Source organism: Martes martes, assembly GCF_963455335.1.
Source record: "Martes martes genome assembly, chromosome: 8".
Taxonomy (NCBI): domain Eukaryota; kingdom Metazoa; phylum Chordata; class Mammalia; order Carnivora; family Mustelidae; genus Martes; species Martes martes.
This window is the reverse complement of record NC_137895.1, coordinates 71,563,852-71,582,921: the sequence shown is the minus strand read 5'-3', so window position 1 is coordinate 71,582,921 and position 19,070 is coordinate 71,563,852. Positions and strand designations below refer to the sequence as shown.

At 38.3% G+C, this 19,070-nt stretch overlaps 2 protein-coding genes across 3 annotated transcripts in view; both read right to left on the bottom strand.

The window, feature by feature from the left end:
- Window positions 1–19,070, bottom strand: part of ST8SIA1 (ST8 alpha-N-acetyl-neuraminide alpha-2,8-sialyltransferase 1) — a gene marked incomplete at both ends in the record, with an annotated part of 137,914 nt that overhangs the window by 12,096 nt on the left and 106,748 nt on the right. The window lies entirely within an intron of this gene.
- LOC308347999 (glyceraldehyde-3-phosphate dehydrogenase-like) lies at window positions 1,908–17,871 on the bottom strand (the record flags this gene model as incomplete). The annotated part of the gene is made up of 3 exons (XM_080811832.1): window positions 1,908–2,536; window positions 8,604–8,694; window positions 17,664–17,871. 3 exons carry the CDS (start codon window positions 17,869–17,871, stop codon window positions 2,104–2,106), a joined length of 732 nt encoding a protein of 243 aa, XP_080667958.1. The 3' UTR covers window positions 1,908–2,103.

Sequence of the window (19,070 nt, the reverse complement as noted above, 5' to 3'; positions counted from 1 at the left end):
ATGTGTATGTTTTAAAACCAATGTAAAGTAGGTACAAATAAGGAAAGTGAGATGGGGAGATGAGTAGGGGGTGGGCTAGTTGGATGATTGGCATTAAGGAGTGCACTTATTGTGATGAATACTGGGTGTTGTAAGTGACAAATCACTAAATTCTATACCAGAAACTGATGTTACACTGCATGTTTACTAACTGGAATTTAAATAAAAAATTTGGACAAAAGTAAAAATAAAGAAAAATTTTTTAAAAAGTCAATTATATCTAAAACATACACCACAGACATACACACAAAAGAAAGCGAGGTGGTTATTAAGTACCATTCTCTTTTCTAGCATGATTAAAGTAAATAATACCACTAAAAAACAGTAATATACAAATAACACAAGAGCCTGGATGGCTCAGTCGGTTAAGCATCTGCCTTTGATTCAGGGTCTTGAGATCGAGCCCCACATCGGGCTCCCTGCTAAGTGGGGAGTCTGTTTTTTCCCTCTCCTTCTACCCCTACCCCATGCTCATGCTCTATTTCTCTCTCTCTCTCTCTCAAATAAATAAATATCTTTAAAAAATAAAAGCAAATAACGGAAAAGAAAAACAGACAATGACATAGAAATGTTGAGTCTGAGATGAAGAAATTTAAAGGGCCAATGTACATATTAAAATGTGTACAATCTCACTAGCATTAACATTATAAATTTATAATAATTTTTTAAATCATACCAATTAAAGCTACAGGAAAATTACAGTTTTCCACATATCCAATTGGTCGAAATTAAAGAACATGATAATACATAGTAAAGTGTAAGAAATAAGTACTTTTATGCTTCAAATTGGAGCATAAAATTATTTCAAACAGCTCAGAAGATATTTTGGCATTTTCAATATGAATACTGATTGACTCAGCACTTCCGTTTCTCAGCAGGTCCCTTGGATATTTACAGAATAACCTCTCACTTCTCGTTGATCTTGGCTACTATATTTGACCTCAGAGAAGCCTTTTCTGACCACCCCATCTCTCACCTTTGTTGCATTTCTTCATCCTACCTATCACTACATGACATTTTATCATACATGCATGTCTTTTATTATTGTTTGTATCTTTTTGAGTCTACAAGGAGGACTTCGTTTATTGATAGATCCACAACATCAAGAATGGTGCCTGGAATATGGCACTAAGTAAATACTCATGAATGTTTGCTGAAGTGTACAGAAAATTCAAAACAACCTCAATGTACATCACCAACAGTGTTACATCTATACTATAATTTATGGCAATTCTTTTAACAACACAGTTCCATTTGTATTGACATGGAAATATTTCCAAAACAAAATGTTATATAAAAAACAAAAAAGTTTTGGAATTAATACTGAAATTTACATAGTGTATTATCACTCAAGATAAAGATATATATTTTCTATACTTACACGTACCTATGTAAATGCGTGGGAAAATACTGGAAGGGTACACATTAAGCTGAAAACAATGGTTATCTCTAGGGAGAGCACTGGGTATGCAGCTGCAGGTAATGGGTCAAAGAAAACGTTAACTGTGTCTGGAATGCCCTCATTCTTTAGAAGGTGATATATTTATGTTGCTACTTGAGTTATTAAATATTTCCTTTGAAAGGTCAGTCTCCTTAGTTTTCACATAAATGCGAAGCAAAACAATCATGAATTTCTAGTTCACTCTTTCCAATACAACAAAAAGTTAGGAGTGGGTTATTTAATTCATTAAGTTTTAAATAATATTATGATATACTCTTTGCAGTATAAAACACATTTATTTAAAAAGGCACAAATGTTCAAATTAATTTCTGTTAAGTTTATTCCATTAAAAGTTCATTTCTCTTACATAGAATATTTGTTCCAGTGTTTTTCTCTATAATAATTTTTTTTTTTTTTGGCTGGGTACAGTATACTTTATTGATGGTACATGACAAGGTAGGGCTCCCCAAGCCCCTCCCCTTCTTCAGGGGGTCTGGGATGGAAATAGTGGAGGTTGGGAGATTCTCAGTGTTTTGGAGGATAAGTTGGGGCAGGGATTCCCCAGCAGCTGAGGGCCTCTCTCTTCCTCTTGCTCCGGCTGGGGCTGGTGGTCCAGGGGGCTCTTACTCCTTGGAGGCCATGTGGACCATAAGGTCCACCACCCGGTTGCTGTAGCCAAATTCATTGTCATACCAGGAAATGAGCTTGACAAAGTGGTCATTGAGAGCAATGCCAGCCCCAGCATCGAAGGTAGAGGAGTGGTTGTCACTGTTGAAGTCGCAGGAGACAACCTGGTCCTCAGTGTACCCCAGGATGCCCTTGAGGGGGCCCTCTGATGCCTGCTTCACCACCTTCTTGATGTCATCATATTTGGCAGCTTTCTCCAGGCGGCAGGTCAGATCCACGACAGACACGTTGGGGGTGGGGACACGGAAGGCCATGCCAGTGAGCTTCCCGTTCAGCTCAGGGATGACCTTGCCTACAGCCTTGGCCGCACCAGTGGAAGCAGGGATGATGTTCTGGGCAGCCCCTCGGCCGTCACGCCACAACACTTTCCTTATTATTTATTTCCTGTTCAAATGTTTCAGCAATTTTCCAGTAGGTCAACTCATTTCCGCATATTATTTACTTGCTTTTCTAATATTTTGGACCATTTGCCATATTCATGGTCACTCACTGTCATTTTTCTGTCCTTTGTGCAGCTGTTTGTTTACCCAGCTGTTGCTTCCTTTTCCTTTGTCAATGAAAATTTTGTGTTGGTCCACAATACCTTCCTCCCCTGTACCTTCTCATCCTATGGGGGTTGCTCTTCCACAGGAAAATACTTTACCAGATCGCAAACATTATACCAAGCTCGCAACACATTACCAGATCGCAACACATTATACCAAGCTATTCCATTTGTACATAGTACATATTAAAATATGCCCTAAGAATGCAAAGTTTTAAAATATTTTCAGAGTGGGGTTTCCAAACCTAGATTGAGGACATTGCTAAGCGGAGAGAAATTAAGACAGGCCTTTCAGAGATGGATATAATCTGAACTGAATTTTGAAGAATGAGTAGAATTAGCTGTGTAAACAGAGTTGAGGGGGGAAGTATGCTTGTCTGACAGAGTATTGCGGGCAAAGGCAGAGAGGTGAGAAAGGTGGTATTCAGGGAAATGTAAACAATTTAATACAGTGAAGATTTAGAGCCTTGGGAATAGTTAGAGATGAGGGACAGGACAGGATAAAAGAATGATCAACTGCTAATCAAGGTTGATATTTTACCCATATGGGGAAAGGGAGACTAATTAACATTCATTAGTCCTTGAAAGAAACGGTTAGGGAGTGTCTCGCCACTCAAGCCATAGGGGAGGAAGAAAAAGCTGACTGTGGTGATGGGGACAAGCAGGGTTGATCTTCAGCTGGAAAGCAATGGTGAGGAATATAGGGCAGTGTCCATTCTGGTTTGCTGTGAATTCTGTACCAGTTGTTAAATATGTATCCCATCTAGGTGTGAAAGTGATTTTAGTTTGGGGGCCCGGGTGGCTTGGACTTCTGGTGGCTCCTTTCATGATGATGTATAATACAACAGGAGAAGGTAGTTTGAAGGAAATATTATTGCCCAGTTTTGGACGTGCTGAACCCCAGACATGAGATCACCCAGAAGAGCCATGTGCAAACATGCAAACCACTGACAAATTATAGCATTGAAATGGTGGGCAAAGGAGGCAGAGTTGTAGCAAAGGGTAGGTTGGCAGGGAGGTGAGAGAAAAACCAGAAGAATCTTCAATAACAGAAGGAGGAAAGAGTTACCAAAGTTTATCAATAGTGAGAAATGATGAGGAGAGATCAAGGGAAGTAAAGACAGAAGATACTCCTGGAACATTTAGTAACATGGAAATTTTCAGTAGCATGTGCTACTTCTGTGGAAATCAGTCTAGATCATGGGTTAAAAACTCAATTGTGCACAGGGGCCCAGCAGATTGGGATAATATGTGAAGGGACCAGGCCGAAGACGAGAGAGTGTGGGTCTGAAAATGGAATGTACATGTCTCATCTAAAGAATTTCAGAGTAACAATGAAACAAGGTAATAGCCAAGCAAAACAATTATGATGGCCAGATTTGGCCTACTGGCAACAAGTTTGATGTCAAACTTATTCCAAACTCCAAATGAAGATGAGACCATGGAATCACAAATCCCTTTGAAGCAGATAAAGAAAAAATATGTAGTAGATTTGTTTATTTATGACATTAGTGAGAGTAGGAGATAAAAACCAGAAGACCTATAATCAAATCACAGGAATAATCAATAAATTCTATTATAAGATTCTTGCTTAACACAGGTTATCTTATTTAAGCCTTGTAGTAACTCTGTGAAGAGGGCGTTATGCCTTTTCCGCTGTTGAGGAAACGGATGGTAAGAGGGGTCGTGCACTCAAGTGAAGTTTCACAGCTACAATGCTGAATGTAGATTCTGGATTCCAGCTCAGCACAGTCTGATTTTTGAGTCAATGCTCTTTTAGTTATACTGTGTGGCTTTCCTCTGAGGGGGAGACAGATCTCTCCTGTCTTATATAAATTAATTTACCTGTGATCTGGGTTTCGACACTTTGCACCTTCTCTGGCCACATTATCCTTCTTTTATTGCCTTTACCTTCATTCACTCTTTTTCACTGGCCCTTCCCCCGACATGGGCTCTTGCCTATCTCCTTAACTGGAAACAAAAAACTAACAACAAACAAAAATTCCCTCAAAAGTACCTCTTTCTATAGCTACTTCCTGATCTCCTTCTTTCCATCCATAGTTGAACTCTTCTTAAATCTCCCATACTTTCTGGGAGATTTGTTCACTTTCATTACCTAAACTGGGACTCAAACTGGTAATGGGTAGAAAATATTTTAACAACACACACTAGAATTCCTTGTGGAAAAATAATTCTCTTTGTTTAGGTATAGTGGTTGCTTTGGGTGTGGGCTGTGGAGTCCTAAGAGCATGTCCCAATAGCAGAAAAGGAAATAAGTGATAACCAAGTTCTTCTGCATAAGTAGTTAATAGGAATTTGAGGGCAGGGAGAAAGGAAGGGTGGGATGAAGGGAGAAGGGGTAATGACATCCTGGGAGGTTAGAAACGAGAGGGAACACAGGTGGGACTCTGTGATTCTTGGTGATGGGGTAGTGAAAACATTTTTAAGAAAACAGATGCCTAAGGGCACCTGGGTGGCTCAGTTGGTTAAGTGTCTGCCTTTAGCTCAGGTCATGATCCCAAGGTGTTGGGATCGAGCCCTGCTTCTCCCTCTCCCTCTGCCCCTGCTAGTACTTTCTCTCTCTCTCTCAAATAAGTAGAATCTTAAACAAAAAAAAAAAGAAAGAAAGAAAGAAAGAAAGAAAAGAAAAGATATGCCTGATATGTAGTTTTTATGCTCTTTGCTTGATGGTTTTTTAGGCACTCCCCTCCCACTTCAAACCTTCTATACATATATGCCTTTATGTATGTATGCTTAGATGTATGCATGTATACATAATGCCTTTAGAGATTGGTATTCTGGAAAAATCAAGGAAAGGGACTTTTAACCCACGTCTGCCTTGATGTTCATCGGAGAGAGGGGAGCCGTCACAGGAGATGAGATGAGGAGACAAGGAATCTGATGGCAATTTAAGCAACAGGTAACTGGAATAAAACAATGATCATGTAAACTTAAGCTAATGGAAATTCCCAAAGAGTGTAAAGAACATTACACTCTATGGCAGATACAGAATAAGTGTTCCAAATTAATTTAAGGGACAGGCTAACCTCTGTTCACAACTAAATTCATACCGATGACTTCCTAATCTCCATGTTCAGTCTAGCTGTTTAACATCCCAAAATTACATGGCAGAAAAGCACCACGGTTAAAACTGAAGCCTTCTAACACCTAGATTTGAATCTCATCTCTAATTTACTAATGTGAGTTTGGTCAAGTTTTTTAAGTTGTATATACTCAATTTCCTCATCTGTAAAATAGAGTTATTAGTTGTATCTAGTTCATGGGAGTGTTTTATTATATAAATTAATACTTGAAAAGTATTCAAGGGGCACCTGGGTAGCATAGTTGGTTAAGCCTCCAACTCTCGGTTTTGGCTCAGGTCAAAATGTCTCATTCCATTTTGATTGTGTTGTATTTGATCTCAGGATCATGAGCTCAAGCCCCAAGGAGGGCTCCATGCTCAGTACACAGCATGCTTCAGACTCTCTCTCCCTCTCCCTGTGCCCCTCCTCCCACTCTCTCTCTCAAATAAATAAATATCTTTTAAAAAGTATTCAGAACAGTGTCTGTTCCATTGGAAGCATGCAATAAATATTAACACTTACTATAACCAACAGATTGCTGGCAACTTCCATTTCGATTCATTTACATACTCAACAACTATTTATTGAGTACCTGTTATGTGACAGGCATTGCTCTATGCACTGTGGGATATACCAAGAGAACAATATAGACTGAGTCCGTGCCCTCTTAGAGCTTCCATGCGGGTGAGAAGAGACAGCCAATAAGCAAACAAACAGAAAAGGACAATATATGGGGAAGGTCATGAAGAAATAAAGTAGAGTAACAGGAAATAAGAGGCTTGTGTTATTGCTACGTATAGTTACATTCTAGCAGAAGTCTTATGAAAAAAAGGGAGCAAGTACTGTGGAGAACTGTGGGAAGCATCTCCCTCCAGTACCTTTCGTAACAACCACATTCCTTATCTGCACAAATAGGACAACCCTCTACCAATGACTCAACCAGCTACAAGTCTTCCCTTTCTTGCTGCTTCTATACCCAGTTCATTACTTACCCTTTATAACATCTTGAGTCTACCTTCCCATTTCTCTAATCCTATTACGTATAGGTTGAGCTACATGAAATGGCCATTCTCCAGGTCAGAAACAGTTAAATATTGGCATGTGCTTACCAAACCCAGTCTGTTTTCTTCAGGGCATGCAGAAGGACTACTTCCCAGACTCTCTCATGTGACTAAATTCTGGGCAGAACTTCTGTAGGACACTTTCAGCTGGACCCTACAATCTCTTTCCCAAATCCAAATTTGCTCTAGTCATTCCTCTGACAGTAACACAGAATAAAGAGGGTCCAGTCCAGGATTCTTTGGCTCTAGAAGAATGATGGAACCACAGGATGGAAGACAGAGTGGAGCAAACTCTTCGCCTTCCCTGTACACCCTCATTGTATTTGAGTGAGAATACTTCATCGTTTGTTACAACAGTTAGCCCACCCTCACTAATACATTTCTTCAGTGCCACAGTTTTATTTCAGATCATCAACTTTCCTCTGATCATACCAACAGCATCCAAACTGATCTCTTAGTTTCCAAAACATTCTTCTCAAGACTCCCACATAACTGTTTCAAGCCCCAATTTGATCATGTCACTACCCATCAAAGGGTAGTTCTTCAATGGCCTGTCCTCAGCTTGTGATATAACCCTGGTCCTACAACCCCAGCCTCTCTTTTTGCTATTGCTCATCATTATTCTCTACCCTTTTCCCACCTAACTACTTCATGTTCCTCAAACAGGTCATGCCCACCCATGCTTCTAAGGCATTCCACATGCTACTTCTCTGTCTGATGTGAACACCCCTTTCACCCTAATTCATTAGTCTTTCAGTACTCAACTCAAGGCATCTGCTATAGAAAGCTTTCTGTGGCACCAAGCCTGGATTAGGTACTTAACTTATATTTTTTTAGCACCTCATTTTTATCAAGGCACTTATCATCTTGTCATGAAATTATCTCTTTAATTTTCATGGCTCCTTTACTGAATTCTTTCAAAAAAGGCAAATGCCCTTTATCTTTGGGTTCCCTAATATTATGCCTGACAAGTGTAGGCATTGTTTAATGAATAAATACATAAAGGAATGAGTAAATTTCTAAGCATTTTTGCATCTTTGTCACAAAATGCATTTAATTCACTCTAAAACACGCTATAGAAAAAAAAAACCACAAAATGCTTTTTCTTTCAAGAATGCTAAGATAATATAAAAGATACTTCTGATTGTGTTTATATTCATCAACATTTTCTTTCACTGGTTTTTATGCAAACTATTACCCTGCCTTAAATCAGAAAATGGATAATTAGGAACTGAATAACATTCTTAACTATACATCCCTCATTAGACACTAGTTCATTTTCTTGTAAATAGGATATGGTAATTTCTGACAAGCTTCAACCCTCCAAAAATCATATAATCATTTTTAATCTCAGTAATCATTTAGAAAAATCTCTTTTCCAGAAAAATAAAATTATACTCGTTTTCCTGACCATGTGTCCGTTTATGATTTCTCCCTTTTGTAGTTCTTAAATAGCAATTATATTTATTTCTCTAAATTTTAATGTCAAGTTAAAGCTACACTGAACTTTAAAAACAGATATTGACTCATTTTGAGACATACAAAATTAACTGAGTTATATTCTAATTTGTGGAATATCATACATTTAAGTAAAAAAATTATGGCAATGTTGGCACAAAGCAATAATCTTGTATTTTAAAAAATAGATTGCATTTTAGAAGCCCACTGATTTTGCTATAATTGTATCTTTAAAAATCTCTGATACAGATGATGGTCTCAAATGTGACTTCCAATTATAGAGAAGGTACTTTGAGAAGACTTCATGTTCAGTCTCTTCCACAGGTAAACTGTACAATCTTAAACAAGTTACTTCATCCCTATGTGCCTCAATTTTCTCATCTGAAAAAAAATGGAGATAATAAGAGCACATAGTTACAGGATCACAGTGAGGACCATGTGAGTTCATATGTGTGATGCACTTAGAAGAGTACCTGGCACATAAAAATTCTTAAAATTTTTAGCTTTCACCATCCCTACTATCATCATTATTACTATTATCATCAACACCATCAATACCATGATCCTCATCACCAACACCATCATCATCATCTTCATCATTACCATCATCATTATCACCAAGACCATCACCATCATCACCCTTATTGTTATCTTCATCATCATCACAAGCACTATCACCATCATGGTGCCCAACATTACCATCACCATCATTCTCATTATCATCACCACCATCATCATATAATCATCATCATCCTTCTTCCTCTCTTTGCAAGAACAAGTGATGAGAAACCAGTTCCTAAAAAACTCTAGAAAAAAGAACACCATCTCCAGGGAAGCAAGTTAGTTACTTGCTAGGCAGGATATGCCTAACATGCATTTACACAGACATTTTTGGAATACCAAGGTGCATGTAACTAACTGTATGTTCACTTGTCATTTGTCACTATTTTGTGAAAAAAATCTAAATGTTACTGATATTCCAAAATGTCAGTAAACAGAAATAAGGAAAGAATAAATGTCAGGTCAGTGAAAATGGTCCATTTCATGTAGTTTATCAGAGATCTATTTAGAGTAGAAAGAATATAAAAGAATCTCTCTTTTCTATAGTCAAAAAGAAAAAAGCTAAATATAAGAGAATGAGATTTCTCCAAAATATTATAAAATGCATCATCTCTATTTTATCATAAAGAATTTATGTCCTCTATAACATAATTTTTAAAGCAATTAATGGAACTATTTACATTTGCATGAACATTTTTAATATACTACACATTTGTTCCAGCTATCACATTTAATTAATGGTAGATTCCATTATTCAATTATTATTTAATTAAAAATTTTTACCTATAAAATCATCATAAATCTAAATCATGTAGTAATTTTACTGTATTTCTAGAGCTAGAGTCTATTTCTTTGATTATTTCTCATTTCAAATGTTAGAAAATAAGCCAAATTTCTCTTTTCTGACATAAACTAAACTGAAAATGCAAGAAGGGTATGAAGGTGCAGATCCTTTTCCCCTCAGTATCTATGGGGGTGAGGAGTGGTCAGCTACACTTAACTGCCAGGACAGACATTTGATATCACTGTGCAGCCATGACTAAATCTGAAGAAACAAAAGACGACTTAGTGTTTCACCCACCCAGCCTTTAGTTGGGGGATCTGGCAGATTGAATGTTTGGCTATCACAAGCCAAAACTAATTCGGGGTATCTTTTTTGTTTTTTAAGATTTTATTTATTTATTTGTCAGGGAAAGAGAGAGAGATAAAGAAAGAACTCACAAGCAGGGGGAGCAGCAGGCAGAGAGACAAGCAGACTCCTTGCTGAGCAAGGAGTCCAATGTGGGACTTGATACCAGGACTTTGGGATCACGACCTGAGCTGAAGGCCGAAGACCAACCACCTGAGCCACCCAGGCATCTCCAGGCAGTCTTCTTAATGAGAATTTTTAAAAATGAAATAATCATTAACTAATCATTTACAAATCCCAAGAGCTGCTAGAGAGTGTATTTGATAGCTCTGGGAAAGCAAATGAAAGTATCTCACTATTAGTGTGTCACTTGTACCTTGTACCTTGCAAAGGCTACCTTTGCAGGCTGCCAGAGTCATGTCAATATGTGCATCATTCATTTGCAAAGAACACCCACTGTTTTTGGTCTAGTGAACATCCGTAGTATATAGAGAGATTATCATCTCAAAAATATAATCAACAAGCAGATTGGGTATGATCATTTGAGTACTAGGGTATCATGCTATTCGCAAACTTGTTCTACCTCTGAAGATCAAAACAGAATGCTGACTTGTATATAATCAAAGCATGGTAGATTTAAAATTGTGAATGAAAGATCTGCATGGGAATTAAGCTCTGCATAAGCTCTACAAAATGAGTTGTGAAAAGCCTGGAATTTACAATTAACCAACCTTAAAGCATATATTCAGAAACAGAGAGTCAACTCCAAGACCCAATTTACAACTCACATGGTGGGATGTGTATCATTCAAATGCCATAACGCGTGAATCAGATAGACTTATTTTACAATAGTATTTAATTATTTTTTCCTCTTTACAAAAGCAAAACTGCATAATTGTATAATCTAGATAAATTAGGAAATACAGATGAACAAAAAGATGAGCAGTATGTGTTTGATATAGAGTACATGTTCAGTACATACATGTTAAATGATAGAGAAGAAAAAATAAAACAATAATCACACAACCATTTCACCATTCTGAGTTGACCTCTATTAACATAACGATTTCCATCTTCCACACACACCTCTAACAGCAGGATAACATCTGCACACAATTCAGAAGGTCTGGCTTCCCTCCCCTCCCCCAACCCACCCTCATCTAGCCTTCACCTTATTCTGAAGCTCCCATTCTTATTAATGACAAGAGAAAACCTTATATTTATCACTAAAAGTAATTAAGTATCTTTAGGAGTAAAACAGTTGGGGTACATATTCCATCCATTTAAAATGCAAAATTCCTTCAGAGCTGGTTTCTGCCCTTTCAGAAGGCCTCTCCCTTCTGGACCCTCACAGAAGTGATGGGTCCTTCAGCTGTCTCTAAGGTGGTATGGTTGATCTTTTGTCTAGTCCTTGGATTCAGTCTGGTATTTCTGGTTTTTTGGACAGCAAGCTGGCCACCACTAGGCAACTCTGTGATTCCTTCTCATGTCCCAGTTATTAATAATTGCCTTTTCCCAACCTTGGGCCCCTTCTTCTCTTAGTACCTTTAGTGTACTGGATCTTCCTACTGGAAATATGGAAATGGCATGATTCCCAAAATATCACATGCAGGCACAACTACATTCAGCCATTTTTAATTTACCTCCCAGCATTCAAGTTGGACTCCACTCGGGATGCCAGTCTTCCTGGAGAAGCACATAGTCCTTTCAGACACACACCTTGCTCATCCTTGCTACTATGCTCTAACTCTGAAATTTATACCATCGCTGGGAAAAGAGAAGATGAGGCAAGAGGGCAGATGTGGAATAAAGAAAAAACAAAACAGTGGAGAGAAGAATGGGAAACAAACAGACAAGAGGAGGAGGGGAATAAAAAATATTTCCAAAAACAAATGGAAAGATAAGATCAGGCAATCAAGAGCTAGTGTGACATAGTGTTTGAGATACAAAAGGAGAAAAGGAACAAAAATCTCTTCCCTCCCTAGTACTGATCCCATTATTTATCTGCCATGTTAAACAAAGACGGAGAGAGAAATCGCAAGGTGAAGAAAATAAGAAAGAAGAGGAGGTGAGAAGGTGTGTCTCACATGCTCTCCCCAACTTCAAGACCTAATTATACACTCATCTCACCTCACCTCCAAATTCTTTCAAGTCATGAACTGCAAACAGCCCTAAACAAAACCTCTCAGTACATTGCAAAAACAGTTGATTCTGTGGCTAGGTAAAAACAGAGCCTAAGAGTTAATTATATTACAAGTTGTTGAAAAGAGAACATCTATTTTCATTTCATGTTGTGATTCTCGTGTTAGTGAATTGCATCAGCTTTTAAAGTAAACCATCTTCCCTACTTACACCTTTATTAGATGCAGGACGAAGAGCAATTTCTTCCAGTTCCGTCTTCAGTCACTGCCTGTGCTAACAAAGTATTTTGAGTAAAAAAATTTTAGCAGCCATTCTCCTACCTCTCTAAAATATAGCTAACACCACCATTCTTCATCCACCATTAAAAAATGGGAAAGAAAGTGAAAAAACAAAAACAAAAACAGAACAGAGTGTATACTGGAATCATTAACAGCAGGCCTTGTAATCACAATGTGTTAGGATACGAGACCAAATATATTTACATTAAGGACGAATTTGGAGGAAAAAGTTAGTTTAGTATACATCTGTAACTGGATTAATTTTATTTTCACATGTTAGTCTGTACCTTTTAGCATCACCCGGAAAGATGTCTCCTGTAATGAGGGGAGGCAGCTAAGTCAGAATCTCTGAGGAAAGTCTTGTGCTAAGTCATATGCTGAGCTGGAAAGCAGGGTCCAAATAGATATTTCGTTAAGAGAAGCTTCCTCACAAGGGAAAATTGTACAAAAAAACCTTTTTGTTCTACTTGGGTAGTTTTATTTCAGAAACTGATTTACATTAGAAAAGCTTTAGTTCTCTAAAAACAAAACCTCTAATATTTAAGGAAAAGAAAGAAAAGACACTGAAAAATTTAAATGATTTTTGGTACAGTTGATGAACAGTAAAAGTTATTCATTCAAAATACCAATGGAATTTTAACTTAAAGTAGCTCTTAATGTGAAAGAAAAGTAGTATTATTGCTGGTTACCTGGGAAAAGACCATATGTACTGTATGTCCAAGTCTTACTTTCTTTTGCAAGCAATTGTTATACTTATTGATTTATTTATTATTGATAAATAAAATTAGTTTCTTTCTATATTAATATGAAAAAATATTCTATATAGTTATGGTGGTTTATTTTATATGTCAACTTGACTGGGTCACAGGGTACCCAGATATTTGTTAAAATATTATTTCTAAAAAATATATATAAAATAAAATAAAATAAAATATTATTTCTGGTGTGTCTGTGCAGGTGTTTCCAGATGAGCTCAGCATCTGAAATGGTACACTGAGTAAAGCGGGTTGCCAGCCCCAGTGTGGGTGGGCTCATCCACCTGTCAATGGCCTGAATAGGATAAAAAAAGCCAGAGGAAGGGAGAACATGGCTCTGCCTGACTACCTGAGCAGAGACATCAGTCTTCTGCTCTCACACTGTGATGTACTCACTCCATCAGTTCTCAGGCCTTTGGGTTTGGATTTGATCTTACACCATCGGTTTTCCTGGTTCTTAGTCCTTCCGACTTGAACTAGAACTACACCACCAGCTTGCCTGGGTCTCCAGCTTGTAGATGGCAGATGCTGGGACTTCCTACCTTCCATAACTGCAAGCACCAATTCTTTATAATAAATCTCTTCATATAAAAATTATAAAAATACATCTATAACTTCCACTGGTTCTGTTCCTCTAGAGAACCCAAATACAGAAGTTATGTACTTGAACATAAATACTGACATACTATATATATAAAATATATGTTTATCTATTTACTTACTTATTTATTACATAGACAAACACATACACACCTAAATTTATATCTAAATTTATATCTAAACTGTGCTATCTGTACTCTTCTACCAGCAACACAACTCATGACTGCAGTAAAAAAGTCAAGTCTAAAGAGAACATAACAATCTTTTTCTGGATTTCCTTAAATCTTAAGACCACATAATAAATAACAATGGATATTTATTTTCTGTCCATTCATGTCACTGACTCCTGCACTTAGTTAACAAACATTTGTTTGCTTGTTTTAATGGAGAATGACGCCTATAAAATTACTTTAAGATCACTGTAGAAATAGTAAAAGGTATACTTAAGTAAAAATCGCCCACAGTCTCACACAAGTTTTAAGGCATGGGTGTATTTCTCTAGAGTGTTTTGTCTCCAAATATTTTTTACATAATTGAGATTATACATTAAATATGCTTCTATTTCATGCTTTTTTAAATAAAAAAAAATTAAGTAGAAATATTTCCAAAGTCATTTAAATATATTATTTATTTATTTATTTGACAGACAGAGAAAGAGAACAGCAGGGGGAGTAGTAGACAGAGGGAGAAGTAGGCCATCCACCTAGTGAGGAGCCTGATGTGGGGCTCGACCCCAGAATCCTGGGATCATGACCCGAGTGGAAGGCAGACACTCAACCGACTGAACCACCCAGGTTCAGTTAAATGACCCTCCAAAGTCATTTAAAGTCACTGGATGCATTTTGTGCATTTTTGGGTGTTTAGTGTGTAGCAAATGTACGGACTGGGTCACAGAATATCCCTTCCAGCCTCCTTCTGTATCTTCCTCTACACAGCAGCTGGAAAGCTAAAACTCATTTCCCAGACTTCTTTACAGCCAGGGTTCTAGTTGTGATGTAGGTTCGGCCAAGGAGGCACCTGTGGGTCTCAAATTCTGAACGGAGTTCAGGGAGGAGAGAGATGGGGTCCACGTTTAAAGTGAGGTTCTGGTTCAAGTAGCAGCAGTCAGTGTGGCAGGCGGCTTCCTGATTCCGCACTCTGCCTGAGCACAGCAAGTTCAACCACGGGGCTTTGGAGCTCTTCTTCACTCCCTTGTGTCTCACCCTCCTCCCGACAACTCAAAAATCTTTTGAAATAAATCCCTTTATGCTTAAACGAGCTAGAAGGGATTACATTCTCGGCAATAAATCCTCAACAATAGAGCGCTCCTAATTGCTCAAGATAATACTTAATTCTTTGATACTTTTTTTGATTTCTACTTCTTTATGCTTTATACATTTGAAAATTATTACTTTGGGATTGACTTTTAGAAGCGTTATTACGAATTCAAAGGGGAGGAACATCGTTAAGGTTCTTGATACATATCAATTCTTTTGTTTTTCTAGAAGAAAGGTTGCACTAATTCACTCTCCCATTATTCTCCCACGAGAATATACACCATCACTGTTACCTTTTCTCTTTATTTTTGCTACTTCAATAGTTAAAAATAGCATGCTGTTGCTTTAATGTAAATGTACTTCATTATTAATATGGTTGAACACTTCTAACTTCATAAGCCATCTATGTGTATTTACTCCTCTGTGACTTTTCCACCTTCATATCCAATTATCTCCTGAGACTGTGTTTTTTCTAGTTATACACTATCTTTATATATGAAAGAGATTTACCCTTTTTATTTTTTTATTATTTTTTAAGATTTTATTTATTTATTTGACAGAGATCACAAGTAGGCAGAGAGGCAGGCACAGAGAGAGGGGGAAGCAGGCTCCCCGCTGAGCACAGAGCCAGAAGCGGGGCTCGATCCCAGGACCCTGGGATCATGACCTGAGCCGAAGGCAGAGGTCTTAACCCACTCACTGAGCCACCCAGGTGCCCCTTACCCTTTTTATTTTTATACCTGATGAGTATTTTACCAAATTTTGTCGGGTTTTCAATTCTGTTCATGTTTTGACCAGAAGAAATTTAAAATTTTTGGATTCAAGTGTATAAAACATCCTTGTATGATTTCTTCCAGCAGAAAGTACTGCACGCACCCTCAGAAAAAAACTAAGTATTCACATCAATGCTATTTTTTGTGTGGTTGCTTGTTATGTTTTATGTTAATCCTTATACTGGGTTGAATAATGTCGACCCCTCCCCCAAATCCATGTCTACCCACAACCTCAGAGAGTGACCTTGTTTGGAAATAGGGTTTTTGTGATGTAATTAATTAAATTGAAATTAGGTCACAGCAGATCAGGATGTGGCCTAATCCGATGACTGTTAGCCTCATAAGAAGAGAAAACAGAGACATATACAGACACACACAGGGGGAATGCCACATAACAATGGAGACAGAGATAGAAGTGATGAGTCTATAAAACCAAGAAATGCCAAGGATCGGGGGCCCCTACCAGACGTGAGGAAGAGGCAAGGAAAAACCCTTCTCTAGAAACACAGAAAGAGCATGGCCTTGCCCATACCTTGTTTCCCATCTGCTAGCCTCCAGAGTTGTAAGAGTAAATTTCTCTTGATTTAAGCCACCCAGATTGCATACTTTGTTGTGGTAGCCCTAAGAAGCTAATAAAAAGAGTATAGATTTCATTTTGGTACATGGTCTGAGATGAAATTTAAGTTTTTTTTTTCCCCAGATTGTGAACTAACTGGTGCAACTGAAGCCAGCCCCTAAAGGCATGTCAGAGTCAAATGCACACCTTTCTTTCCGACTGCACATTTGACATCACATTGGTAGTCTGAAATTAGCCACGATGGCAGTACTCATACCACAGAAGTCATCGAACAACAACTCAGGTCTTTCCTCTATACCCCTAGAGCTGGTTTTAAAACATGTACTGTTTCAAACTCTGCATTTTTAATTACTTTTGAATTGTTATTCCTTATACTACAAATTTCTTATTCTTTTGTAGTTGCCATTTAGCTGCAGTACAGATACACATATAACATGTTAATATCCAAGTAATTCAAGAAGGGTATTTGACAGGAGCACCTGGGTGGCTCAGTCAGTTAAGCAGCTGCCTTTGGCTCAGGTCATGATTCCAGGGACCTGGGATAGAGCCCCACATCAGGCTCCCTGCTCAGCAGGGAGTCTGCCTCTCTGTCTGCACCTCCCTCTCCCCATGCTCTCTCACCTCTCTCGCAAATAAATAAAATCTTTAAAATAAATAAATAAATTGGGTCTGATGATGGCTTCATTTTTTTCTTTCTTGATTTTTCTTTGGAAAACCTGTAACCTACATGTTGGGTCTCCTTTCTTTTTCCTCCAACTTTTGTTTTGTTATATTCATCTTTGGGTTTTTTTCTCTACATTCTTAGAGTTGAAATATTACAAACTTTAATTTCTGCACTGTGACTCTGCTCTTTGCTGTGTCCAATGTGAAATTTATTGCTTTCTTTGCAATTCTGCCTGTTCCCAGCTATCTCCCTTTTCAGTTCATTCTCAGTTCTCTTAAATGCTTCTTGCCCTGAGTAGGTAAATTCATATTGAGTATATCAAGCTAAGATTTTGGAAGTTCTTCTTTTATTCCCTTTGGAAAATTTGGTTTTTTCCCCTCTAGGTCTTTAAATTGCTTTCCCTCATGTTGCAGAATGTTTCAGGGAGATCTATACCAAATTTTTTAACCTTCAAACTTATTTTTCTTAAATAGTAAACAGAGAGAGAGAAAGAGAGAATCATAAAACCTGATCCAGAACAATATCTGACTACAGAATGGGTGCATGGTGTCTTCTAACCCACAGTTACTGATCACTCAGGTATTTCTATGTTTTCTTTCTTGGATCGAGACTTACAGAGAACACCAAACTGTTGAGCTTTGAGCCCGGTTTTCAGTGTCTTGCAAGCGTTCACCTCATGGTTCTGCTGGATCAGGGAAGGATCTTTTACTCCAACTGTTCTGACTGCTGGGGAGTCATACACAGGCTTCGGTTCTTCTCCAGCCAATGATGGAGGTAAAAATTGCATCTCCAGCTGGACTATTCTTAGACTTCTTCCTTCCATCCTTCCTCCTTGAACATCTTCCTAAAGCTCTTACACATCACAGTGTGCAAAGTACCACTGCATCTCCCTGTCACTCTCTACGCATGGCAGTTGTATATACTGTGAAGTGCGGTTCCCAAGTGGATGAAGGAAGAGAAGAACTGCTGGGGATAAGGGCTGGCATGACACTATCGAGTTAAGAAGGGTCCACATGGCTTTGGGATTTTCTGTGTTTCTTTGCTAGTAGATAGAGTGGGGTTGACTCATAGTCTTTTCCCATCTTCTTCCCAGATTTCTGTGCTATTCTGGTTCACAGTCTTAGTTTAGGATTATGACTCTCAACGCAATTCCCTCCTCACTGCAGTTAGTGGAAATTCCCTGCAGATTCTAGCATCTGATTTTCTCTTATCCTTATTTTTCAGTTCTTTTATGAATCTTTGGTCTATTCTTTTTTAATTTATGGTGATTTAATTTAAGTTGGAATAGAGCATGTTACCAGAATGGCACATAATAACCCAGTTACTTGCTGAAGACTGACTCTGTGTCAAACAGAAAGATAAAAAAGGCAGAGTCCAGCCTTTTGAAAGCTAAGCCTTGTAAGAAACTATGAGGAGGACAATTGAGGCAGAGAGCATCACATGTGTGCAGAGGCCCTGGTGAGCATGGTCTCTCGGGAGTGATGGTGGAGTTTGAGGCAAATGGGAGGGAGGAGTGGGGTGGTGATGATCAGCCGTGACTTAAGAAAGTAATGAAGAGCCAGGCAAAGTTTTAAATGTTGGATTTTGGAAGACAAATATGTATGGGGGGGTGGGGGAGAATGGATTGAAGGAAGATCTTAGGACCCCATTTGAGCTCTGGCAAGGAACTGTTACGTTAGGGCCTAAGTGAGGCCCAGTGACAGTGGAAATAATGAGACAAGAAAGAGTTCATGAATAACGTGAAAGTAATAGCGACAGCTGAGTAGATATGGATGATGGAATGGGGGGGTGCGAGGGTGACTTAAAGGTCAGTAGCCCCTGCCTGCATGGGTGGTGCTAATCACTGCTACAGAGACAAGGAAGATCCGATGGGAAAGCTAATTAATTCGCTTTGGGGACATACTGAATGTGAGGAGCTTCTAGAGACAGCCGGTAGACACACAGTTGTCTGAAGCACAGAAGAGGACCAAGGCCCAGGATAGATCTGCACTAGAGGTTGTTATGGCTGAGGGTGAACTATAA